Below are 26,846 nucleotides of genomic sequence, written 5' to 3'. Positions count from 1 at the left end.
CCGGGGGTGGATGAGATCCGCCCTGAGTACCTAAAGTATCTGGATGTTGTAGGACTGTCTTGGTTGACACGTCTCTGCAACATCGCGTGGCGGTCGGGGACCGTGCCTCTGGACTGGCAGACCGGGGTGGTGGTCCCTCTGTTCAAGAAGTGGGACCGGGGGGTGTGTTCCAACTACAGAGAGATCACACTCCTCAGCCTCCCCGGTAAGGTCTATTCCAAGGTACTGGAGAGGAGAATTCGACCGATAGTCGAACCTCGGATTCAGGAGAAGCAGAGTGGTTTTCGTCCCGGTCGTGGAACACTGGACCAGCTCTACACCCTCCATCGGGTGCTCGAGGGTTCATGGGAGTTTGCCCAACCAGTCCACATATGCTTTGTGGCTCTGGAGAAGGCTTTCGACCATGTCCCTCGGGGTGTCCTTTGGGGGGTGCTCCGGGAGTACGGGGTCCGGGGGCCTTTGCTCAGGGCTGTCCGGTCCCTGTATGACCGGAGCAGGAGCTGTGTTTGCATTGCCGGCAGTAAATCAGACCTGTTCCCAGTGCATGTTGGACTCCGCCAGGGCTGCCCTTTGTCCGGTTCTGTTCATAGTTCTTATGGACAGAATTTCTAGGCGCAGTCAGGGGTCGGAGGGTGTCCGGTTTGGGGACCACAGGATTCCATCTCTGCTGTTTGCAGACAATGTTGTCCTGATGGCTCCATCAAACCCGGACCTGCAACATGCACTGGGACGGTTTGCAGCCGAGTGTGAAGCGGCTTGCAGTGATGCAGTCGCTGCATCGGACCGTTGTGGTGAAGAGGGAGCTGAGCCGAAAGGCAAAGCTCTCTATTTACCGGTCGGTCTACGTTCCTACCCTCACCTATGGTCATGAGCTTTGGGTAGTGACCGAAAGAACAAGATCGCGGATACAAGCGGTCGAAATGAGTTTCCTCCGCCGTGTGGCTGGGAGCTCCCTTAGAGATAAGAGAGGAGCTCGGCCACACGGGGGGAGCTCGGAGTAGAGCCGCTACTCCTCCACGTCGAGAGGAGCCAGCTGAGGTGGCTCGGGCATCTGTTCTGGATGCCTCCTGGGCGCCTCCCTCGGGAGGTGTTTCAGGCATGTCCCACCGGGAAGAGGCGCCGGGGAAGACCCAGGACACGCTGGAGAGACCATGTCTCTCGGCTGGCCTGGGAACGCCTCGGCGACCCGGCCCCGGATAAAGCGGCTGAAGATGGATGGATTCAAATGCTAATTTGGGCATGTTTGGATAAGATTGCATAATGTTCCCAGTCCCATATTATTATGTTTTTTTTTTGTTTTTTTTTTCAGCTTGTTGTTTTCTAAGTTTTCAAGATAGTAATTTTGAAAATTTTGATCCACGCTCATAATACCTTTGTTTGGTACAGAGCATTTTCTTGTGAAGTCAGATAATTTATTCCTCCTCGTATCTTTTTAATTTCCTGTAAAATTTTAGGACTCACATTATTTTCCTCCAACAATGGAAATTTTTCACAGAATAGGCAGAATAAAAATATCCCCTGGATAATTTTTCTCCAGATAAGTCTTAATGTTGTTTTAAATCCTTAAACAGAGGGCTTAAGCAGACTGGCATTGAATAGTGTGTTTCTTTATCTTTCCTCCAGGTCTACAGTAATGTGAAAGGAGCATGGTCACTTAAGTCTATTGTGCCTATATCTGTCTCAGTGATTTGTCCTTTTATTGAGAATAAAAAAATAGTCTATTCTGGATTAGATTGTATGTGGATTAGAAAAAATGGGTATACTGTTGTGCCTTAGGGATCATCTCCCTCCAGATTCTTCATTCATTTGTGGAACTTTGTTCTTCCAGTTTCTCTTGAGTTCGACACCTCTAATGAAGGTTGAATGCGAAGATTCCAATCGCCAACACAGATTAGGGTTCCCTGAAAGTGGTTTATAATCAGGTCCATTATATCAGTATTAAAAAGTGATATAACTCTCTGGTGCATTCTACACATTTAATAGAGTAAAAACCTTTCCATTAATATTCCCTTAACTAGTACATATCTGCCTTCTTTGTCCTTACATTCAAAACTCTGTTCAAAAGCTATTTGGTTTGAAATCTATATTGCTACTGTGTTTCCTTCCTTCTGTGTTTGCATCTATATGATGAACAGTACGATTTTTTTATAACCAACTTGTGTTCGGTTTTGATGTTAAGTGTCGTTCAGATGTGTCTTGTAGATAGATGATGTCTATTCTTTCGATTGTTTTATTGGGTTCAGTATGCCATTCACATTGAGGGATGCTACTTGTAACACTTCTGATGCCATTGGGTTGATAGTATTCATCTTGCCATTGATCATTTTCAAATGTTTTTAAACTCTCCGGTCGGACACAAAAAACATACACGAGAACCATAATAACACAGATAACAGATGAAAATAGAAAATAAGAGGGTTCATGTTGGGAACAAACACCGAACTCAAAACCTGATCATGCGAGTGATCGTAAAAGAGGAGGGAAGTCCATTCCTAGTCCTAAATTTGGACACTTTGAATAAAAAAGGCCAGCTAACAGAATCAAAAGCTTTTCAACATCCAGACCTCTTATTACAGCTTTGTTTTGCTGTTTTCTTTTATGGTTCATGATGTGTAAAGATCCTTTTATTAGGGCTCAAGCATGACAAGCAAGGGGGGGACCCTCCGTTCGTGCGAGAGCTGTCGAGAGCAGTTGCTGTCGCCAACGCGGCTGGTGCAGAAAAGTAGTGAAAGCTTTTTTGCGCCAAGTTCGCTCTAGTAACGTGCCTACGCACTACCCGGAAAAAGGAAACAAAACAAACCCTGTATGAGGTTTCGGCCAATCACAGAAGACATGAGATTCTCATTGAGACGAAAGCACGTGTTCTGCTTCTGTCATTCTGATTAAGGTCTAAACAAAGGCAATTGACAATTACAGGTTTTGACAAGAAACATTAGTTTCTCACTAGAGCATCCTCTTGAGACCATCTCAATGTGGTCATCTCACAATTTCGGTTGAATGGGATGGTCGTAGGGCCCGTGGACCATGTGGATTGAGTAAATAAACATGCCGCGACAGGTGACATTATTTGGAGAGTTCATAACTTCAGGGATGTTCACTAGAGGTGACTAAGGTCTATCAAGCTACTATCGTTTTATCAACGCTATCTCCAGAGAGAGACAATTTTTTTTTGTATTTTCAGCTTCAACCTATTTTGAGATGATCCCTAAATGGTATGGAAAATTAGAGCTCAGTGTGCTGCAATTTGGAGTGAAACCCCTGAGAAAAACCGCCACCTCAAAAGTTCAATTTCAATTCAATTTATTTTTGTAACGCCCAAAATCACAATAGTTGTTGCCTCGGAGAGCGACAGTGAAAAACGGATTCAACAATGTCCAAAGGGACAAGGGGCGATGTCCCAGGGTGTCCTGTCCATAGACCCTCCTTCTCGGCCAGGAAAAACTACAAAAACTTCCTGGAGAAGTTCCACAGTGAAGGAGGGATCAGACTCCCTCAGATGGACAGGCGGGTGCGAGATAGACAGTGGAGCTGGACCCACTTAGGGTGCTTCCAGGCAGATGAAGAACCGATGGCTGCAATGGGAGCTCGGACAGGGAAAAAATTCAATGCAGACAAATGAAACTTGGCATAAAACATATTCGGCCATATTAGATCGAAAATGAGAATTAAAAAGTCACACATCATAAACTTTTGACATCTCTGCCAACAGTTTTCATTGAAAACAGTTCAAACTTGGTCAAAACGTGCAAAACCCATGTGCGATTAGAAATTTCAAAATTCTAGCTTTTACAAACATTGAAGGATTTGAACGGACCCAGTATAGCGCGCATGTGTGGCAGTAGGCCCTCATAGCCGCTGACAGCCTATGGCCTGTGACCTGGGCCTTTAAAAGGAGGCTTCCTCACCTGCTTTGGCCCTTCTCGCCTTTGACATCACCCGCCATCTGGGAGCAGTGCAAGCGGCACGAGGACCGTAGCATTAGTTGTGATCGCCCTAAAACAGCCCAAAGTTTAGGCTTAAAGCCAGTGATCACACCAGCGTGTTAACCAGGCTGGTTTGCGCTGGCTCACCAATCCTTGTTTAACTTTTTTGTATGACTCGTGCCACACGTTCCGGTAAGCCGTCTCGCTTCTTAGATGTCCATTCTAACCAAACGCAATCTAATTTGTGCGTGTCGGGATTCCTCCCAGCCGCGGCACCTCATCCATGTTAAGATTGTTAAGCATGGTTCGTCCAAATTAAATGCAATCGTAAGATTTCAGTTGTCTAATTAGTCGCTGCTCTATATCGGAATGTATCGCTCTTCCTCTCTCCCTCGCTTGTTGTGCACGGTTCTGGACATTCATATTAGAGTTAATTTCCTAAAATATTGTACATTCTAAGATTGGTAACTCCACGGGTCTCTCCTTCAACCCAAAACCACAAACTTCCCTCCAAGTGTCCTTGGGGGGGTTCAAGGCACGTTTGCACCGGCCCCATTCTCCACTGACAGACTGTAACATATCAAAGTTTGGAGTTTCTGAGTGTCGGCACTGTGGGACTGTACCAGGGCCCAGGCCTACTACTACGGACCAGCGCCACCTCTGGTAGGGTAGTTGGGCCTTAGGGGACAATCTGGGCTGCTGACAATCTGGGCTGCTCTTTTTATAATAATAATAATAATAAATCTTTTATTTATATAGCGCTTTTCAGGGACCCAAAGATGCTGGACATATACAAAAAAAGGGGGGGGGTATTTACAGACGGGGGGGACAGCACGTACAATACATAATAATGAACAGATAAAATAAACAAGACAGGAGAGGTAGAGAGAAAATGATGGGGATGAAACGGGGGGGGGGGGGGGGGGGGGGGGGGACGCTGGACATATACCGGCCCCATGTAGACACAGACACAACACGCTATAGAGCAGCGACTAATTAGACAACTGAAATCTTACGATTGCATTTAATTTGGACGAACCATATTAATATACGGAGGTAGAAATGTAGACAGTGGGGTAGAGGAGGCTAGGGGTAGGGGAGGTCGTAGGCTTGGGTGAAGAGGTATGTTTTTAGGCGGGATTTAAATGTTGTGAGTGAGGGAGAGTGGCGAACAGGTTGGGGGAGGGAGTTCCAGAGTTGGGGTGCTGCTCGGGAGAACGCTCTGTCACCAAAGGTTTTGAGTCGGGATGTTGGTGCAGTCAGGGTGAGAGTGGAGGAGGAGCGGAGGGCTCGGGAGGGGCGGTGGGGGATGAGGAGGTCAGACAGGTAGGGGGGAGCTAGGTGGTGGAGAGCTTTGAAGGTGAGGAGGAGTATTTTGAAGTTGATGCGCTGCTTGATGGGGAGCCAGTGGGGAGCCTATATCTGAGTCTCCTGGTCCACTCAATCTAACGATCTGCGCTTGCCTTTACCTGTGTATGTGTCCCTGGCAACAATCCAGGGTGGCGTTGTTGGAAACTAATACAATAAATAACTATTAATTTAATCCATATGTGGAAGACATCCATCTAAATATATTACCCCTATCGTAGCCACGACACATGCAGAATTGTGAGCTGGACGTAATGATATGCTACTTAAGGTTCTATCTTTTAATATGGCTCTCTGGTGCTTAACTTGTGAAAATGTTTACAAAGTGTGTTCACAGTGGTGCACAATCTCACAAAGTCACATCATTCTAACGTTTATCTTTAAAAAGGGAAATAAAATTAACGAGCGCAAAAGTCTGGAAAATTGGCATATAATTGGAGCTTGGCTAAAATTTACGTTCCATGAAGTAGCCAAGAATCTACTTTACAAAACGGCTCAGTGGCATCCTCTTGAAAATCAAAATACATTATGTCAATGGAGGAGGCGGAGCTTATTTTTTTTCTTCATAGACAAATTAAACTTGGCAGATACCTAAAGCATCTCGAGACAGTCAAAAACTTATATTATGGCCACAACAACACAGAGCGTCAGTCACTTTGGTTCAAACTTGACACGCCCAAAATCCTATCCCCGTATTTTAATAATAATAATAATAATAATAACTTTTATTTATATAGCGCTTTTCAGTGACCCAAAGACGCTGAACATAATAAAAAAGGGGGGGGGGTATTTACAGACAGGGGGGGACAACACGTACAATACACATTAATATACAGATAAAATGAACAAGACAGAAGAAGTAGAGAGAAAAAGATGGGGATGTAACAGGGGGTAGAAGTGTAGGCAATGGGGTAGAGGAGGCTAGGGGTAGGGGAGGTCATAGGCTTGGGTGAAGAGGTATGTTTTTAGGCGGGATTTGAATGTTGTGAGTGAGGGAGAGTGGCGGACAGGTTGGGGGAGGGAGTTCCAGAGTCGGGGTGCTGTTCGGGAGAATGCTCTGTCGCCAAAAGTTTTGAGTCGGGATGTTGGTGCAGTCAGGGTGAGAGAGGAGGAGGATCGGAGAGCTCGGGTGGGGCGGTGGGGGATGAGGAGGTCAGACAGGCAGGGGGGGGCAAGGTGGTGAAGAGCTTTGAAGGTGAGGAGGAGTATTTTAAAGTTTATGCGCTGCTTGATGGGGAGCCAGTGGAGAGAGCGGAGAACGGGAGTGATGTGATCACGGGACCGGGTGTGGGTGAGGAGGCGGGCAGCGGAGTTTTGGACCATTTGGAGTCTATGGAGGGAATGGGAGGAGATGCCAGTGAGGAGGGAGTTGCAGTAGTCAAGGCGGGAGGAGATGAAGGCATGGATGAGGGATTCAGCAGCGGGGAGGGTGAGGCAGTGTCGGATTTTGGCGATGCGGCGGAGGTGGAAGTATGAGGTCTTGACAATGTGGCTGACATGGGGAGTGAAGGAGAGGGTGGGGTCCATGATGACACCGAGATTGCGTACCAGGGTAGAGGGGGTGATGGTCGAGGTGTCGATGCTGAGTGAAAAGGGACCAGTTTTATTGAGAGTGGATTTGGTGCCAATGAGGAGGAGCTCTGTTTTGTCACTGTTCAGTTTGAGGAAGTTGAGAGTGAGCCATGATTTTATTGTAGAGATGCAGGTTTCAATGTGGCTGAGGGGAGGGTTTTGGGTGGATTTGGTGGTGAGGTATATCTGGGTGTCGTCAGCGTAGCAGTGAAAGTCCAGGTTGAGTTGGCGGAGGATGTGACCAAGGGGGAAGATGTAGCAGATGAAGAGGAGGGGGCCGAGGACTGAGCCCTGGGGGACCCCCTGCGTTACTGGGGAGAGGGTGGATGAGTGACCGGAGAGGGAAATGAACTCTTGCCTGTTGGTGAGGTAGGATGTGAGCCAGTCAAGTGCAGAGCCCTCAACACCCAGTTGGCGCAGCCTTTGTAGGAGGATGGAATGGTTTATAGTGTCAAAGGCTGCGCTGAGGTCTAGTAGTAACAGGATGTTGAGGGCCCCGGAGTCTGCAGAGGTGAGGAGATCGTTGAGTACTTTGACCAGGGCTGTTTCAGTGCTGTGAAGTGGGCTGAAGCCAGATTGGAGGGGTTCATAGAGGTTGTTTGACTGGAGGTGGGTGTGAAGTTGGGCGGCGACGATGCGTTCCAGCGTTTTTGAGAGGAACGGCAGGTTGGATTTTAACGTACTTGTCTTAGGGTTTTTAGCCAAAAATCACCAAACTCAGGTAGTATCATCAGGGCAAATGTGGGGTCCAAATGTGTTAGAATAGATTACATAAGTATCAGGGTCTGGTCATAACAAGCTCTTGAAGAAGAAGCAATTTTGAAAGCAGAAAAATCCTTGTAATGTTTTTCAAACGTTCTCGTATTTAGACTGATCATATAAGCCGTTTGTGTATTTTGATGAGCTGGACATAATGAAATGTGAATTAAACATCTATCTTTAAACATGGCTCTCTCTTCAATTTGGTATAAACAATATGCCATTCATTTTTTTGGGTAAAAAAAGCGTTTTCATTAACGTTCAGGGGGTCAAAATTGGGGTGGTTTGTGTGAGAAAAATAAAGAAAATAATAATAAGGCTGAGCAAAATAATGTCTGTTTGCCGTAACCCGACCGACCCGGTATAAAACTAGCTAACTGAAAAAATTTATCAGCATTTTGTTAAGAAAACACCAAAATCTTTTATTTTTCAACTATTTCACCGACTCACCGACCCACTTGAAAAATGTTGGGTCGGGTTACAGCAAACAGACTATATGGGGTAGCCTAACTCTTTTTTCGACAATTTCTTTCCACTATAAAAACTCGAGCTAGAGTCACATGATTTTGTCACATTGTGCCAGGTCACAAATTAACCGGTTATAAATGTTTTCAGTTGTCTACGACAAATAAATTGTCTTTTATGATTTTTTTCAAAATCAAATTTGGAGAGGATGCAAGAGAGCTATTTTATCAGATTGCTACATTTTTATATCATTGGGTTCAACTTGGAAATCTTTCCACACACTCTACAAACATTTTCCAATAAAACTTTTTAAAGAAATTTTGATTTTTTTTTACATTTTCCAAAAATTAAGATTTTACTTCAACTTCACTATGACCACATTTCATTGCGCATGGGTTTTGTGTCTTGTGGCCAATTTTGAAGTGTTATTGTTGAAAACTGTAGGAGAAGATGCCAAAAGTATGACGAGGTGCACTTTTGTCAACGTCTTGTTTGATCCAATATGGCCAACTTCCTGTATGATTTAGGGCGGGGTCGTGATATAATTTTTCACTTATCCTTACATTAACAATTTTTTGGTCTGAGCGTTATATTTTTACAGCGACTTTTTTTTGGCCTCAGGCCCCATGTCAATCGATTTTTGAGGGGGCACTTTGAATATTCTTTCACAAGGTCTTAACTCAAAATTAGAGCTCACTGAGTTCTAATTTTTGATACCACTCATGGGCATATTCATCTTTGTTTACAACTAATTTTTTGCGTTTTTCCGGCCCTCGGATACAATTTGAATAAGTCCCTCGCCGGGACGATTCTCGTCCTTCGGCTCGGGCCTAATAAAATCTTGCATAACTCCATTTAACAGATAAGTCATTATTTGTTTGTTCTCATTTGATATAAATCACACAGTAAATAATGGCAAGAAATCTGTATATAGATTCCGTCAATGCAGTATGGTCCTGAGGTGTTTTATTGAAGTGTCCTTTCTCTCCTTTGTGCATGAGCATGGAGGCCGAAGCATGAGGCGAGTCGCACCCCTGATAGGGAAGGGTCCCCTGGGGTCTCCGACAAGATGTGTCTTGTGTTAGGGTCCAGAGCCTGAGCATGAGTAAGTGGGGATCAGCGGTCTTTTTATCTGACCTCGGAGGTTTGGCCTAGAATGGGAATGAGTTTAAACTGGCTTTGCCTCTCAGTCAATCTTATTGTTCTAATTTGGACAATTTCCACTTGAAGGTGGAATGGACAATTTTTTGGCCCAAATCTGAGTCTCATTTCCTCGTGGCGTGGACTGCCGATTAGTCCTGCACCATATCAATCATAGAACGCACCTACTGCTCACCTGCAGCCTCGCCTTTAAACCAGCAAAATGACATGCAACCATAACGAAATACTGCAACATTGTCAATGAACACACATCATTAGCAGGCAGTCGATGTAATCCCTCATTCCTCCAGGATAGGCCACAGTCAGAGAGCTGTATCTTTCAGTTCCGTTCCCACAATCCGAGCACTACTTTTTAAAAAGTTTTTCTAGGGCCCAAATATATGAAGAATCTTCGACAAAAAGTTCTCCGCGAACAACCTTGCAGTATTTGAGAAAATCGTTCCGAAAGTTGACAGTTTCCTCTAAATTTGGACATATTGAGGTGTATACCACTTTTTGGTAGCCCGTCATCTTGTAACCATTAGGCATGCGACAATGATTTTTCCCCAAGTCATCTGCATTACTACTTTCTACACATTCCTGAAGTCCCAGTCGATTATCTTAATTGACTTAGAAATACAGACATAGTAAAAACATTTTAGAAACCCGTCATTCCATATTCATTGAGGCTAGGACAATAATCTTTGCTGGAGTAATCAGTACCACTCCCCACTTCAAATTCCCAAAGTTTCAGTTATTAATCTTAATCTTGACTTTTTGGTCAAAATTCAGAAATTCTAGGTCTGGTGGCACAACTCTATCGACGATCTGCTAGTGCTCAGTTACTTATATTTAGAATGCAGAGATAAGACTAGAAGTCAATGTGCCAACATCAGACTCCTCAGCCCACAATGCTTCAAAAGATTCTCTTCATGGAAACATATCACAAAAGATATGACAAAGCTGATTTCACTTGCTAGAAATAATTCCAAAGCCCTTGACCTGAAAACTACAAATCCATTAACACAAGCTAAATTGACAGTTATTTCAAGTGTCCAGCAATGCACATTCATCAAGAAACTGCATAAAGGGCTCCGAGTCTCAAAACCAAGTCCCTTATGGACTCTGAATCCCATTATAGACTCAGATGATTGTTAAAAGTGGGAGGCCGGACAGCACTAACTGACCTTCCTTATAACGAAAAGCACCCACTGATACTTCCTAAAAAACATCTTGTGTCAACGCTTCTTGTCAAACATTACCTTCAAGACGTTGCTCATCAAGTTTGTCACTTCACTGAAGGTACCCTTCAGTCTGCTGGGGTTTGGTCGTTGGAGCCAGTGTCAAGTGTAATATTTCAGTGTGTCACTTGCCACAGGCTTAAGGGGAAACCAGTTGAACAAAAAATGGCCAACCTCCCTGAAGATCGTCTTGTGGTAGAACCCCCCTTCACTATGGTGGGCTTAGATGTGTTTGGGCCCTGGATCGTGGTCACACGCAGGACCAGGGGTGGGTTTGCGGAAAGTAAGCGCTGGGCAGTTTTGTTTAGTTGCCTTGGATCTCGCGCAGATCACATAGAGGTAATCAAATCTATGTCCACCTCAAGCTTCATTAATGCGTTGCGAAGATTTTTTACAGTTAGAGGCCCTTCAAAAGTTCTCAGATCAGACCGTGGCACTAACTTTATTGGAGCTTGTAGAGACTTAAAGTGCCACACAATCCAGTGATCCAGAGATCCAAAATTATCTTAGAAAAGAAGGTTGGACATGGACATTTAACACACCCCACTCTTGACATATGGGTGGCTCATGGGAAAGAATGATAGGTGTTGCCTGTCGTATTCTTGACGCCCATGTTACTGCAGTAAGGACCTACTCGCCTTACACATGAGCTACTCTCAATACTATGGCAGAAGTTATGGCCATCATCAGCTTGACCATTAGTTCCAGTTATCACACCGGCTATGCTTCTTCTAACTTAAAAGGCAGGGGCTGTGCCCACTCCCGAAGGGACATTTAACTTTAAGGACATGTACAAAAAGCTGTGACAACACGTCCAGAGCATGGCAGATGCCTTCTGGAAGCGCTGGAGACAAGAATATCTGATATTGCTTCCGCCAAGAAATGGACCCATGACAGAGATAAAGTTAAAGTCGAAGATATTGTTTTAGTAAAAGATGAGACAGTTAGACGTAATGAATGGCCCATAGGACTCATTACCAGGTGCATTACCACCGAAGACTAGAAGGTCAGAAAAGTGCATGTCAGAGTGGTAAAGCAGGGGACTCCACAAGAGCACTTACGGCCAGTGACACAACCTAAAAATCGCGATTAAAAACATTTTGGTCAGAGAGAAAAGAAAAAAGAAGTGGCATAAAGTATTCATGCCGGATGGGGAGTGTCATGGCACACTATGTACATGTGATTAGCATGGCATATATATTGCATTTGTTATTGAGATGTATGCACAAGTAAGCACAAACGTTAATTCGTGCAATTAATATGTATTATTGTCTGTGTTTTACAGCTTTACAATTTATGACTTATGGTGATTAAAGCCAAATTAAACCATTTGTCTGTTAATTGTCTCTCTAGCAGGCGCGTCTAGTAAGGACAGAACAGGATGACACAAACTGCACCAATGAACAAGGACTGGACTGACATTATGACAGACGTTTGAGGGAAAACAATGATGTCACTAAACTCTATTCCATACATTAGGACAGGGGTGAGCAAACTACGGCCCGCGGGCCACATCCGGCCCGCCGGGCCTTTCAATCCGGCCCGCCAAGCTTGTCCAAGTTCTATTAAAATATTTTTTTTTTCTTTTTTTTTTAAATATATATATATATATTTTTAACAAATATTTTCCCGTAGGCTTTATTAGACAGTAGATGGAATGGGAAAGAAAGGAGGGGGAATGAGTGAGAAAGGAGGACATGCAGCAAATGTCGGAGTCGGGATTCGAACTCACGATACTGCGGCTGGCCGTTCATTTTACCTTTCGCCTGTAATGCCCACATTTCCCCAATAGATGGCGAACTTTGACCTTTTTGGTGCCCTCTTCTTCTCTGATAAGCGTTTTGCATCGAGACTTTCTGTAAAAATGAGCTTATCAAGGAAAAGAAAAGTGCATAGTGAGTGCCGAGTGTTTAATGCGGAGTGGACAACTAAAAATGTTTTCATTGAAGTGCAATCAAAGGCTGTTTGCTTGATATGCCAAGAAAATATCGCAGTTTTCAAGGAGTACAATATCAGCCGTCACTTTGCTACGAAGCATGCCAACTGCGCTATCAAACAGTCAGCGCAAGAGCGGGCGGCTACGGCTCAGAGGTTGGCGGCTAATTTACAGACTCTGCAACATTTTTTTCACCGACAAACTTCGATTCAAGAGTCAACCACCAAGGCAAGCTTTTTGCTGGCATTCAAATTAGCAAAAGCCAGCAAACCTTTTTCCGAAGGTGAGTTTTTAAAAGATTGCATGATGGAGGCGGCAGGTGTGCTGTGCCCGGAGAGCCAAGCCAAGTTTGAAAAAATCAGTTTGTCACGTCGGACTGTGACGCGCCGTGTGGAACTGATTGACGAAGATTTAGCCATTCAAATAAACAAAAAAACAGAGTCTTTTAAGTTATATTCACTGGCACTTGATGAAAGCAACAATTTGAAAGACACGGCGCAGCTCCTAATTTTTATCCGTGGAATTAATGAGAGTTTTGAGATAATGGAAGAGTTTTTGAGCATTGAGTCTCTGAAGGGAACAACGAGGATTTGTATGACAAGGTGTCTGCTGCCATCGAGAAACGTAAACTACCTTGGAGTAAACTTGCCAATGTCACGACGGATGGATCACCAAATTTAACTGGAAAAAACATTGGTCTGCTAAAAAGAATATTGGACAAAGTGAAAGAGGAAAACCCTGAGCAGGATGATATTTTCCTTCACTGCATCATCCATCAGGAATCACTCTGTAAGTCTGTATTGAAGCTTGACCATGTTGTGAATCCTGTGGTAAAACTTGTGAACGTTATACGTGCAAGGGGACTCCAGCACCGTCAGTTCATCACGTTCCATGAGGAAACTGATGCAGATCATCAGGATTTACTTTACCATTCTCGTGTCCGCTGGTTAAGTTTGGGCAAAGTGTTTCAACGCGTCTGGGACCTGAAAGAGGACATCAGCGCATTTTTGGAGTTTGGGGGGAAATCTGACCAATTTCCTGAGCTAAGTGACAAGAAATGGCTTTGTGATTTTGCGTTTGCTGTGGATATAATTTCACACTTGAATGAGCTCAATGTGAAACTGCAGGGGAAAGATCAGTTTGTGCATGACATGTACAAACATGTTACAGCCTTCAAATCTAAGCTAGCTTTATTCTCCAGACAAATTGCAAACGCATCTTTTACTCATTTCACCACACTTGGCACGCAAAAAGAGGCGACGCGATACGCAAAGAAATACAGCAAATCACTGGATGACCTGCAGAGAATTCAGTCGCAGGTTCTCTGATTTTGAAAACATTGAAAAGTCACTTCAGCTGGTGTCCTGTCCCCTGTCACAAGACCCTGAAACAGCACCACCTGAGGTACAATTGGAACTGATCGATCTTCAGTCCGACTCTATCTTGAAGGAGAAGTTCAACACTCTTAAACTGAACGACTTTTATGCTTCACTGAACGATTCCACATTTCCAAACCTCCGGAGGACGGCACAGAAGATGCTGGTCTTGTTTGGCTCGACCTATGTATGTGAGCAGACATTCAGTGTCATGAACATGAACAAAGCCCGTCAAAGATCCAGCTTAACTGACTAACACCTCGGATCTATCCTGAGAATTGCCACAACAAAACTGACACCAGACTTTGATGCACTGGCAAAACAGGGAGATCAACAACACTGTTCCCACTGAGATAGAAGGTCAGTTTTCCTGCTCTTTGTACATTAAGCCATGCATGTGTTTGCTTTGTTACAAGTTACAGGTCAAATTTTGCGTGTAATTTATAGTAATTCACACCATCCATATTTCCCTGACCTGGCCCCCCGACAAAATTTTAGAACCCGATGTGGCCCTCGAGTCAAAAAGTTTGCCCACCCCTGCATTAGGACAAGATCCAGAGTTTGTGACTGTCGGTTTATTTACATTTTGAGCAAAACCAATGGTATCTAACAGGATGCTGAAAGAATTACTGAGAGGAATCTCCAGCTATCACTACTTATTCCCAGACTAACACTAAGTTTGATATAAAGTCACCAAACTCTGTTAAAAACTATGAATAGAGAGGTCGGTAGATAACTATGAACAAAACTCCTTTTTGGTTTCGCCAATTTGGACACGTGATTGATAGCATGAGGCTTTCAAATGAGCGAAATGCATTGTTAATTTTAAGACTCAAGAGTAGGCTGAGTGTGAGATCCCTGCCATGCCACCACCTCGGCCAGTGCTCTTGGCGGTCTGAAAGTTAATATGGGTAGGTGGGGTGGACTCATTAAGTCTTACATAATCATCTTGTTGAACTCTAGAAGATGCAGACAATTCTATGTCTATGCCTGTGGACCTTTAAGGTCAAGTGCACAACACAGCCTGAACAACAAAGCATTGATAAAAATACATGGTATGCACTAAATACTCCATCCATCCATCCATTTTCTACTGCTTTATCCGGGCCGGGTCGCAGGGGCAGCAGTCTAACCAGGGACTCCCAGACTTCCTCTCCTCAGACACTTCCTCCAACTCCTCCGGGGGGATCCCGAGGCGTTCCCAGGCCAGCCGAGAGACAGTCTCTCCAGCGTGTCCTGGGTCTTCCCTGGGGCCTCTTCCCGGTGGGACATGCCTGAAACACCTCCCAAGGGAGGCGCCCAGGAGGCATCCGGAGCAGATGCCCGAGCCACCTCAGCTGGCTCCTCTCGACGTGGAGGAGCAGCGGCTCTACTCCGAGCTCCTCCCGTGTGGCCGAGCTCCTCACCTTATCTCCAAGGGAGCGCCCAGCCACCCGGCGGAGGAAACTCATTTAGACCGCTTGTATCCGCGATCTTGTTCTTTCGGTCACTACCCAAAGCTCATGACCATAGGTGAGGGTAGGAACGTAGACCGACCGGTAAATTGAGAGCTTTGCCTTTCGGCTCAGCTCCCTCTTTACCACAACGGTCCGATGGAGCGACTGCATCACTGCAGCCGCTGCACCGATCCGCCTGTCAATCTCACGCTCCATTCTTCCCTCACTCGTGAACAAGACCCCGAGATACTTGAACTCCTCCACTTGGGGCAAGGACACCCCACCCACCTGGAGAGGGCAAGCCACCTTTTTCCGGTCGAGAACCATGGCCTCGGATTTGGAGGTGCTGATTCTCATCCCAGCCACTTCACACTTGGCTGCAAACCGTCCCAGTGCATGTTGCAGGTAAGGGTTTGATGGAGCCATCAGGACAACATCGTCTGCAAACAACAGAGATGAGATCCTGCGGTCCCCAAAGCGGACACCTTCAAACCCTTGACTGCGCCTAGAAATTCTGTCCATAAAAACTATGAACAGAAACGGTGACAAAGGGCAGCCCTGGCGGAGTCCAACATGCACTGGGAACAGGTCTGACTTACTGCCGGCAATGCGAACACAGCTCCTGCTCCGGACATACAGGGACAGGACAGCCCTGAGCAAAGGGCCCCGGACCCCGTACTCCCGGAGCACCCCCCAAAGGACACCCCGAGGGACACGGTTGAAAGCCTTCTCCAGATCCACAAAGCACATGTGGACTGGTTGGGCAAACTCCCATGAACCCTCGAGCACCCGATGGAGGGTATAGGGCTGGTCCAGTGTTCCACGACCAGGACGAAAACCACTCTGCTCCTCCTGAATCCGAGGTTTGACTATCGGTCGGATTCTCCTCTCCAGTACCTTGGAATAGACCTTACCGGGGAGGCTGAGGAGTGTGATCCCTCAGTAGTTGGAACACACCCTCCGGTCCCCCTTCTTGAACAGAGGGACCACCACCCCGGTCTGCCAGTCCAGAGGCACGGTCCCCGACCGCCACGCGATGTTGCAGAGACGTGTCAGCCAAAACAGTCCTACAACATCCAGATACTTTAGGTACTGAGGCACTAAATACTGCTGTAATAAAAATTAAATCCCTGACAATGAGCATATCATTACTTGTATAGGCTATAGCCAACAATAAACCCTAATTTTAGTCATATAGGAATAGCCGACAGCAATAATCTGCCAAGCTCCATGTGCAGCCGAGTTCAAATCCTGACTCCGTCAACTTAGTGCATGTCCTCCTTTTTCTGTCATCTCCATTTCACACTAAGCTGTCCTGTTTAATAAAGCCTACAAGCCAAAAAAATCATAATAATGCATGACAGGCATAATTTAATTTCTGGTTGTAATTATTAACAAACACAAAGACAACAGCTTTAATAAATTGTATAATTCAATATCCCTCCTGCACGAGCTGCTCTTTCAGACAGCTCCTCTCTCCTCCCGCAGCCTGTCCTGCTCCTGTCACTGCTCCTTTCCTGTCCTGCTTCTGTCCTGCTCCTATTCTGTCCTGCTCCTGTTCTGTCCTGCTCTCCCATCACTGCTCATGTCACTGCTCCTGTCACTGCTCCTATCTTGCCCCTATCCAGCTCCTGTCTTGCCCCTGTCTTGCCCCTGTTCTGATCCTGTCTCTGCTCCTGTCTCGCTGTATCTCTGCCCTCAGTGCTCTAGGCATTTACACACCTGTGATAATCCTGATAAAAACTAGCTCAGTTACAAGTTGGTTTTATACGTGGAAAAACAACACGCAGATTTTTGTATATTCTTACCGCTTTCATCTGTCCAGGGTCATAGTGTCGGACTGCCTTACATCTCATCCTGTGCCGCCGTTTTTAGTTCAGAGCCCCGTGTAAATATAGTTTCAGATAAAAGTTTATAAATGTTTAGTTTTTGGCTCTCCCACTCCACAGAGAGATGGACTGAATAATTTCTTCAGACAGGGACAGCAGTTTCCCTTTGAATTAGATCTTGAGCTGAGGTTTGCACTGTGCAGCAATGGCGCTGACAGGAGAGAAACTACGGCTCATAATCTGTGTTTACAAATGTTTAAATGAAAAAATAAGTAATCAACACATGAATAGGCGTACAAACTAAGTGATTTTTTTTTGTAAAATAATATACCAGTCAAAAGGAACATATTTTAGTGGGGCTTGGGGCTTGGGGCTAGGTCTAACGACGTCTATGCCCCTAAACTTGTGCAATGTCGGCGAGTTACCCTTCTGAGAGCATCTTCTTTATGCGCTCCTTCTCTGCGGCCAGCGTGATGTCCGCGCTCTGGCTACGGAACAGCTTGTCCTCGGGCCCATTTACGTTCACCACAGGAGGAGACTGCAGGGATTCCGAGAGGTCCTAACAGACACATGAGTAAATGCACTGGAAAAAGACTACAACCCACAGTCACTCCAGGGCAGCATATTCAAGCCAACAGCCACAAGCCATGTTGCAATTCTTACATCCTGAAAAACATTGGTGCATGGACAGAAAGTGATCCTCTACACAAAGGATAAAAAGATTTGGTGACATTTCCAATATTGGTTTTACATTCAATTACATTTGACACGACTGGATTTAGATTTAGCCTAAGCATTAGCATAACTATGTAGATTAAATTATGTATAAGATACATTTTGTCGTAAAATGTTTGAGTACTAGTCAAATGATTATTTCTATTGTACATGAGACTTTTTAAATATATTATCAACCAAATAAAGGTTGAAATTTGGTGACAGAAGTTTTGTACATGGAGAATATTTATAAAAAAGAAAAGTATTAAAAATAAGTGTATTATTATTATCATTATTATTATTATTGATCATAATAAATCAGTTATTATGTATTCATTTCTCTGTGATAAAAGGTTGTTTTGTATGTTTCAGAGTATGTATAGTCAAGATAAAAATCAATCAAAATGATGAAAATATGACTATGATTAGTCACAATTAGTTGATACATTGTTGCCTAGAAAGAATAAGAGTAGTCTAAGAAAGTCTGGCAGATATCCCTTTATAAAATCATTTGTCCTAATATCCGGCAAATTTGTCAATTTTCAAAATTACAGTAAAGGTAAATTTCTCCATTATATAAATGTAAGTCCAATATTATTTCAGACAGTTGTTTCCATCCCTGTCATCCATTTCCTTGTTATTGCTTTTTTTTTTGCTACAGTCAAAAACATTCCCCATGTATCCATCTGTGTTTTATATTGTTCATGTTTTATGTCCTAGATATAGTTTTAAAGTCAAATCTGATGTGGATTTCAGTTTGCTGTATTACATTGACATCCGTCCAGTATTTATAAACAACAGGGCCAAAACACCTGACAGTCAGGTGCTACTTGGCTCACAGTTTTTGATTTTTTAACTTTTTAGAAAAAAAATAACACTTAATACAAGAATAATAGTTGTTTTGTTCGGAATTAGCTTTAAAACATTGGTATTGAATCACCTTTCTAATATATAAAGTTAAGTTGGAAATGCTTTGAATGAATGGATGTAGAACTTGCAGCTAAACTAGAATATCTCCTTGGTAAAAGCAAGTGCAATCTCAGCGTTTTATGATTTGAATAGAAAAATGACCTCTACAAGAACCATGAAGCATTACCTCTATTGTTCAAGTGTGCATGAGGCCCAGCAAGCAGGCAAGACAAGCTTTCTCTTATATCTATTCAGTGGGAGGTTTTTGTGCAGTGTGAGTTGGATGGGAAAACCAACTGCAACAGGACATGCAATGCTAGTATTATGCTAAAACACTGTGTTTACTATGAAATGATGTCACGCATGAGTAAGAGAAATGCATTTATTTATTGACTGCAAAAAATATTCCAATATGATCTCAATAGTAACTGTATCTATGCTTTTAGATCACATTGCCTATGTAAACTCCTCTGTTTCCCACTTTCCCCTAAAATGTAAACAGTATTTTTTTCTTGAAAAATTTAAATCTGTACTTACCTTTCATTATTCACCCCTTTCTTATTACTTATGTGTATATAATCAGTTTCTGCCTCATTTTTGGAATCTTTTTTTTGGTATGTATATATTTTATAGCCTAATATAAGTAATTGTATAATAATAATAATCAAAATGGCAGACTCACCTGAGAGAACTACCCAGAAATAGCAGAAACAAAACAAAGAAGATTAAGATTTGAGTGAAGCATCACATTCATCATAGTTGAGATATCCAACAGTTGCATTGTTTCTAGATGACTAAAATGCTTTTTTAAAAGACAATTCCCAGCTGTTGTAAATTTTAAATACAAAAACGTGCTATTGACAAATTAAATATTGTCAGGATTTGTAAGCAGGAGGGTGGTTTTGTGGTGAATATTCTGCCGTGTCCATGCACTGGGGAGCTGGGATAATTTTACCTCTGTCCTACTTTACCTAACTTCCTCTGGTTGCTCTCCTCAGAGAGACATGACCTAGCTGTGGTTCTGGCACTTTTCAGTACTGCTTAGAAGATATTTGATTTGATCAAGAGATAAGGTTGTACGCAGTAGTGTTGTAAAAGTACTCAATTTCAATATTCCAAAGGACCACCATAGACTTGGATATCACAATGATGATAAAAAAGACAATAGAATGTAATTTGGACAGAAAATTATGTAGTTTCTTTAATATTACTATGTGGTCTTCATTAATGGGGGCTTAATGTTGCGTGCCATGCACACAAGCATGTTTGAAAAATAGTAATTTGATGCTTTGAAAGACATTACCTTATCGTAATTAAAAGCCACTTGGTGAAAATCAAGTCACAGGTAAAATGTTGGATGGAACAAAGAATGTTATCCATCCTCCAAGGACAAGCCACACTGCCTTCACCAGACCCTCCATTTCCCTTTTGGGTCAACACCTCTGATGAAGAACACAGAGGAAGTTGTTCTCTTTGTTCTGCTGGATTAAGACTTTCTCAGAACAAAGTACTTAAATGAAAATATTTCACATTTAAATTTACTTAATTCTTACTGTGTGATCTAAACTTGTAACTAAATCATGCTTTAGTTTAGTCTGACTTAAGATCTTTGTTTGAAATGTGTTTATGTCATATTTAATGTCTTCCTCATTACCTTTTAACGATATGTGTTCATTGACATTGTTTTTTATTGTGGTCATTCATGTCATTTGCTGATGTACATTACATTTGTCCAAATTAGGAATAAGTTTGACCGAGAGTTAAAGTCACTCCCACTCAATGTCACACCTCCGAGGTCAGATAAAAAGACCTCTTCTCTTCTACTTCTTGATCTGAACCTCTACCAGGACACACCAGGTTGTAGACCCCAGGGGCCCCTCCCCAATCAGGGGAGGGGCCACGTCTGGACCACGTCTCATCATCGTGCTGAGCATTAGAGTTATAATTATCAGTCAATGAATCGAGTACTCCCCTTTCAGAAACAATTAACATAACAATACAGTTGCAAAAATTAAAACACACAAAATGACAACAACAACAAAAAACAAAAACAATAAATTAAAAAACAAACAAACGGATTAAGTAACATTGATACATCATATATAAAAATAAAATAAACCGAAAACAACGCCAGTATTTCAATGTGTTTTAGTAGGCCATATATTTCTTTCCAAAGTAATTTTATTTATTTACGATAACATGTATTATTATTATTATTTATTATTATTATTATTTTTTAATTCATTATTTAGAAATTCATTTTTTACTAATATAATATTTTTTTATGGATTTTATATACAATGTTATACATTGTTATATATATATTTTCAATCGTATTTTGTCCATCAGAAAGTAGGTATTAATGTTTTGCTGAACAAGCTTCAGATGGTGCCCTTTTTAAAAATAAATATGAACATTAACTACTTAAAATCCCACACATGTGTAATGGCTTGTCCCAGAGAATATACATTACAACTGTATGGTGCAACTGTATGAGGAGGAAACAAGATAAATTCCTACATAATGGTTCCGCCATGTGCAGGGATTCTGCACGGAGACGGCACCCAGATTCAATGCAAGTTTTACTGCTGTTTTTCAGCGTGCATCTATCAATTTCACATCGAGATGGCTCAAGACACATGGTTGATGTGTATTATGACATTTAAGAATCGCCACGATGCACCATTACACCCCTTGTATACTGTCAGGATATGATCCCAACTTGAAGGTCAGATCAGGCCCACCAAACAATAAAATCCTGCCCACGGCCTATTATCCAATCTTCCAAAATGTCTTGTTTGGATCTGGTTTATTTCTGGTTCTTGTTTAATTCTGCTTGGACCTGGTTTGTGCCTGGTGTAGTCCTTGTTTACAGTGCATCCGGAATGTATTCACTTTTTGTTATGTTTCAGCTTTATTCCCAAATTGATTAATATGAGATTTATAACAGTGGATGCTGCGGGGTCCAGAGGGCGCGAAAACAGAGCACACACTGTGGTCAGCTCAGTCTGATCGTATGTGCGGATCTTGTGTTGTGCCGTCAGTCTGCGGTGATGTTTTCCAAATAGATGTTCCTCTCTAAGCTGAGCACATTCTAGTCTCCTCGGTCCAGTTTGGTCCAGACCGCGCCGTACCAATGCAGCGCAAAAAGCTTTAAAGGCCAAACGCTAATGCAAAAACTTCGCCGACATGCGAGAGAAAGGAAGGGAAAAAAGTGCGAGTGTGCATGGAGCTGTGGCTCATCTCATTACTCCAAAAATACTTCCAGCATTAACAATTTTGAGAATAAGAAGGTGTTTTAAGTGTAAGCTTGACAACCAATGGTTTAGCCAATCAGAGCCTAGTTAACAGACAGCTCTGCCGAACAAACCTCTTGCTTCTTATGAAGTATGACTTGGCTTTAAGAAAGGGCGTAACAGCTCATGTTTACATGAGTGGGAGAAAACAAAATAACCACGTAAAATGTGACTGTATTCTATAACTTATAATTTGTGTTATTTATGCCCATGATGGTTGTTTTATTATGAGTATTTCCTCCATGTGAGGATAGTAACATAACTCTTCATTCATATTCATATTTTGGCATAATTATGCCTCTTGTTTAGAATTTCACACCCTGTACTGTCATCAATTGCGCTGTCAGGATGCCAGGAAATGAGCTCCGCTGTGCCCACGTTAGCAAAATACACTGCTGTTTTATAGAGCATTGTTGGTAAAATAAAGCTAGGTTTATGCTTGATGCAACATTTTTGCCCACACTCTCGCACACCGTCCGCGTGGACCTGATTTTCCGTCGCGGCGTCAGGGAAAAATGTTTAACTACACGGACGGTTCCGCGCAGAAATTAATTGGATTTCATAGCAGCTAGCTCCAATTTCTACAGTAGACATAGCCTGAAATCCGCGCAGACTACTGTCAACGCCTTCTCCGCATGTCTCATTTCTGAACAGAATTTACATGCAGAAAGTATAATCCAAACTTAAGGGGATACTATATTTTGGATTTTATAACATTAGGTTTCATTGGGCTTTTGTGAGCATTTTTTCCTTTATAACAGCAGTCAAAATTATCACACAGGAGCTGTATCTTAAAGATGATCAGTGAGAAAAGGATGTACCTGAACTCAATTTTGAGTGTCATGGCAAATGCTGTGATTTATTATATTTTCTATAAATTAGCAAAGAATTCAAACAAACTTTTCACGCTGTCATTATGGGGTATTGTTTGTAGAATTTGAGGCAAATAAAAAATGTAATACATTTTGGAATAAGACTGTAACATAATTGAAAAAGTGGAATACTTTCCGGATGCACTGTAATTCTGGGATAGGCCTGGTTCATATCCGGTTGGTGCTAGTCTAGTCCTAGTTTAATCCTGGTTCAGTACTAGTTCGGAGTAATGTTGTAAAACTTTTTATATTCCCCCCCACAAAAATCTAATATAGCAGTTGTTATATTGCCATTATTGAAACAGATCTAGTGTTGGGGATATTTTGTGCAACACCAGATTATGTTGTAGTGGCGCTTTGTTGACCCATAGTCCAAAGCCCTCTGAAAAGTTTGGCCTTCAGGAAAAGTCTGTTTAATTGCCCTGCAGTAATCCAAAGAAGACTATAAATCAAAACTGCATTGCATTTCCTTTGGTTAATGTGAATTCCTCTTCACATTTGTTTACATTTGAAACTAAATAGTGAGTTGGCTGTGTGAGCATGCTCCACATAAAAACAGTTTTGGCTTAATCTCCTTTTACCTGTGAGTCTCTGACAGTCTGACAGCGGCTCACCTGAGGGGCAGCAATGATCAGTGCGGTGCTGGCCAGTTCCTTGTCCTGGGACTTCTCTCTGGCCATACGAGCTGCCTCTTTCACCTCCCGGAACTTCTCTGAGAACTGTCAAAGGAAGAACATACATCTGTCTTACTTCAAAATAAAATTGGGGAGCGCCTCAATGGATGTGAAGGTGTTTTAAAATGAGAACCAGTCAAGTGCTCTTTGAGATGGCGGGTGAATTCCTTTGTTACAATATAAAAATTATAGTCTGCCAAGGATGTAAATATAGCAGACAAAAATCTCTGACAAGTTAAAAAGCTTGATTTAAACATGGCGTATTTAATTAAAAAAAACTTGAGAGTGGAGTCTGCATGTCCTCCCCGTGTTACGGTGGGTTCTCTCCGAGTTCTCCGGCTTCCTCCCACCATCCAAAGACATTCATGTGTTGATGGTAGAACTTCTACACGGCCATCATTGAGTCCATCTCACCTACACCATCACTGTGTGGTATGCTGGAGCCACAGCCAGGGACAAACAGAGATACAGCGCATTGTGCGCTCTGCTCAGAAGGTGATCGACTTCCATCTCTGCAGGACCTGTACATCTCCAGGGCTCTGGGACGTGAGGTCGGACTATTTGAGCCACTCCCCTCAGGCAGGAGGCTACGGTCCATCCGTAGAACCTCCAGCCATAAGAAAAGTTTATTTCCCTCTTTAAACAAACAGTAGGACTGTGTAGAGAACATTGTGTCTCACCAGAAAAATTGTGGAAAGCGCTCTTGCCTCCCAAGAAGGAGATCATGGGTTCGATTCCCGGACCAGACCAACATCACATGATCTCTCTGGGTGGAGTCTGCATGTCCTCCCCTTGTTACCGTGGGTTCTCTCCGGGTACTCCGGCTTCCTCCCACCGTCCAAAGACATGCATGTGTTAGGCAAAATTGGCAACTCTAAACTGGCCCTAGTGTCTGTATGTGTCTGTAATATCTATGTCTCTGTGTTGGGCGAGTTGGCCTTCCTGCGACGAGTTGGCCACTGTCCAGGTTGTACCCGACCTAAGGCCCAAAGTCACTGGGATAGGCTCCAGTCACCCGCGACCCGAAAGGGAACAAACGGTAGAAAATGGATGGATAGATTTTATTGTCTGATTATTCTGGACGTAAAGTGGTTGCTGTACCTGATGCAGCTGCTGCTCTGTGGCAAAACCCAGCCCGTACACCGTGTTAGCTCTGGTGTCAGCCCACTGCCCGAACTTCTGAGACGTTTTAGTGAACGTCATGCTGTGGGTCACGCTGCAGTTGATGATGGCCTACAACACAAGTGACGAGTACTTTCGTTTACTACAGAATGCAGTGGAGAAACATATTGTGGAGGTTGAACAAAGAAAAAATATGGATGGTCCAACAAGGATTTTTCAGATACAATATACAGTACTTGTCTTATTGTTATCATTATTCAAAATGTGAGGATGTTGAAATCAATGTTTTTAAGGACACATATTATGCATTTTTTTAAAGGATGTTTTGGCCCTAAAGGCTTTATTTGACAGGACAGCCGAGCATGAAATGGGGATGAGAGAGAAGGGAGGACATGTAGCAAATTGTTGGAGCTGGGATTCAAACTCACAACGCGGTGGCTAGCTGCATGTGGAGCCTGGCATGTGTGCTGCCGCCTTAACCGCTCAACCACCGGGCAGAACTTATACATCATTTGTATTTTGATTGGCTTTTAAAAATGCTCTTGAGTCCTTCTGCGTTGGCATTTTATGTTTTAGAACTTTGGTCAACAAAAAGTACAAATGACTTTCTTTCAGTCAGGCATTTCCCACGTCAGGAATTCAAGATTCAAGATTACTTAACTTGTCCCAGAGGAAATTTGTCTTGGACACACAGGCTGCCAACCAGAGGGAAAACAATAAAAATACAGTTTGAACTGCTTAGAAATCACAGAATCTGGTGATGTGTTTTTTAAGTTCTTACAAAACAGGATTAATCAAACTAGCATATATGAAGCTAAATACAACTCCAAGTATGTTTTTGAGGAAATATGTTGGACAACTTGGATATGGCAAAAAAAAAAATCTGGTATTGATCCATTGTAATTTAAAAAAAAAAATGAAATTTAATCAAAAACAACCAGAGAGAAGTACAAAATTAATAATACTATTAATAATAATAATAATAAATATAGCCGCAAGCGGCAATGATCGGCCCTCGCCACACCGCCGCCACGCCGCAAGAGGAGGGGGCGCTAACGCACCCCAATTGTCCTTTTATTACGCCTACTGCTGAATCTATGACGCTGTCACATCTTCTCCCCTTTGTTTTACCATCAAAAAGCTATTTTATTTTGAATTCTTGGCAAAATGTGCGGCTTTGCCGCACAGACACCGTGACTCTTTGAATAAAAATGTGAATAACTTTTGACGGTTCACCCCTGAAGATGAGTCTCACCAAATTTCATGTTGATAGGGCTAACGCCCTAGGAGGAGTTGGTGAAAGTATAAAGTGTAAGCATGTTCTGGCGATTTCCCCATTGGAATAACATGGAAGGTTTCTGTCATCACTACGGCAACACCGTAACAATTGACATGGGTCAATGACATGGCTCTCATTTACATTTTTGATGGGAATGCCAATATTTGGTTTTGTGTCAAATTTCGCAAAACTAAACATTTAACCTCCATATAAAATCTGTAGGGGGCACTGTGGCGCCAAATAAATTTATTTCACTTCAAGTAGGTTTAGGGCAAAGAGTTTAACAACTGATTCTAATTTGACGCAATTCGGACTTTATCTGCGCAAACGGCAGAAATTTTAAATATGGGAGATTTCTGAAATTCTAGCTACAGTTTGCGGCTTCGCCGCACAGAGACCGTGAGAGGTATCAATGTAATTTGGATAACTTTTGATGTCCCACTCCTCAGTAGCATTTTCACCAAATTTCAGCTTTTTAGGGCCAACGCCCTGGGAGGAGTTTGTAAAAGTAAGACGTTTGGAAAAACTCCCAAGTCATAATTAGCCATTTTTTAACCAATATGGCCAACATTTGGTTGGGCGGACGGCGTTGCCGTAATAATATTTTTTACTTCTCTTGTCACCATCTACCTCTGCGCCAAATTTCATGATTCTACGATAAGATTTTTTTTGGGTAATTTTCTATCTTAATGCATTTTTGGTACATTTGAGGGCGCTGACACGCCAATTTTCTAAATTTTAGAAAAGGGAGATAGCCAGAATGTAAGGAGGCACGATTTTTAGAGGTGTGTAAATTTTTGTGACTTTTCGTCAATGTCCACTGGGTGAAAAATAGGGGGGTTGGTCCCGAGAAGAAGAAGAAGAAATATAGCCGCAAGCGGCAATGATCGGCCCTCGCTACGCCGCCGCCACGCCGCAAGAGGAGGGGGCGCTAA

At 42.9% G+C, this 26,846-nt stretch overlaps 2 protein-coding genes across 2 annotated transcripts in view; one reads left to right on the top strand and one right to left on the bottom strand.

The window, feature by feature from the left end:
- Nucleotides 1–26,846, bottom strand: part of LOC140355862 (homer protein homolog 3-like) — a 67,108-nt gene that overhangs the window by 14,758 nt on the left and 25,504 nt on the right. The window contains exons 4-6 of the mRNA XM_072440502.1: nt 24,612–24,743; nt 23,451–23,555; nt 17,471–17,604 (exon numbers count right to left, since the gene is read on the bottom strand). Of these exons, the coding sequence (XP_072296603.1) occupies nt 17,471–17,604; nt 23,451–23,555; nt 24,612–24,743 (371 nt within the window). The remainder of the gene's footprint in view (nt 1–17,470; nt 17,605–23,450; nt 23,556–24,611; nt 24,744–26,846) is intronic.
- Nucleotides 10,634–13,732, top strand: LOC140355625 (general transcription factor II-I repeat domain-containing protein 2-like). The gene is made up of 2 exons (XM_072440290.1): nt 10,634–10,751; nt 12,981–13,732. Exons 1-2 carry the CDS (start codon nt 10,634–10,636, stop codon nt 13,730–13,732), a joined length of 870 nt encoding a protein of 289 aa, XP_072296391.1.

Source organism: Eucyclogobius newberryi, unplaced genomic scaffold (assembly GCF_026437365.1).
Source record: "Eucyclogobius newberryi isolate DKJ021-1_F unplaced genomic scaffold, fEucNew1.0.hap1 SCAF_12, whole genome shotgun sequence".
Lineage (NCBI taxonomy): Eukaryota > Metazoa > Chordata > Actinopteri > Gobiiformes > Gobiidae > Eucyclogobius > Eucyclogobius newberryi.
Note: the sequence above shows the minus strand (reverse complement) of the source record. Positions and strands in the feature narration are given on the sequence as shown.

What these genes read in the sequence shown, in the direction of transcription:
- LOC140355625 (XM_072440290.1), top strand. Translation starts at nt 10,634, where the DNA reads ATGGCCAACCTCCCTGAAGATCGTCTTGTGGTAGAACCCCCCTTCACT. An exon ending in CAGGGGTGGGTTTGCGGAAA is followed by an intron (nt 10,752 to 12,980) that starts GTAAGCGCTGGG and finishes GAGTCTCTGAAG; the next exon opens with GGAACAACGAGGATTTGTAT.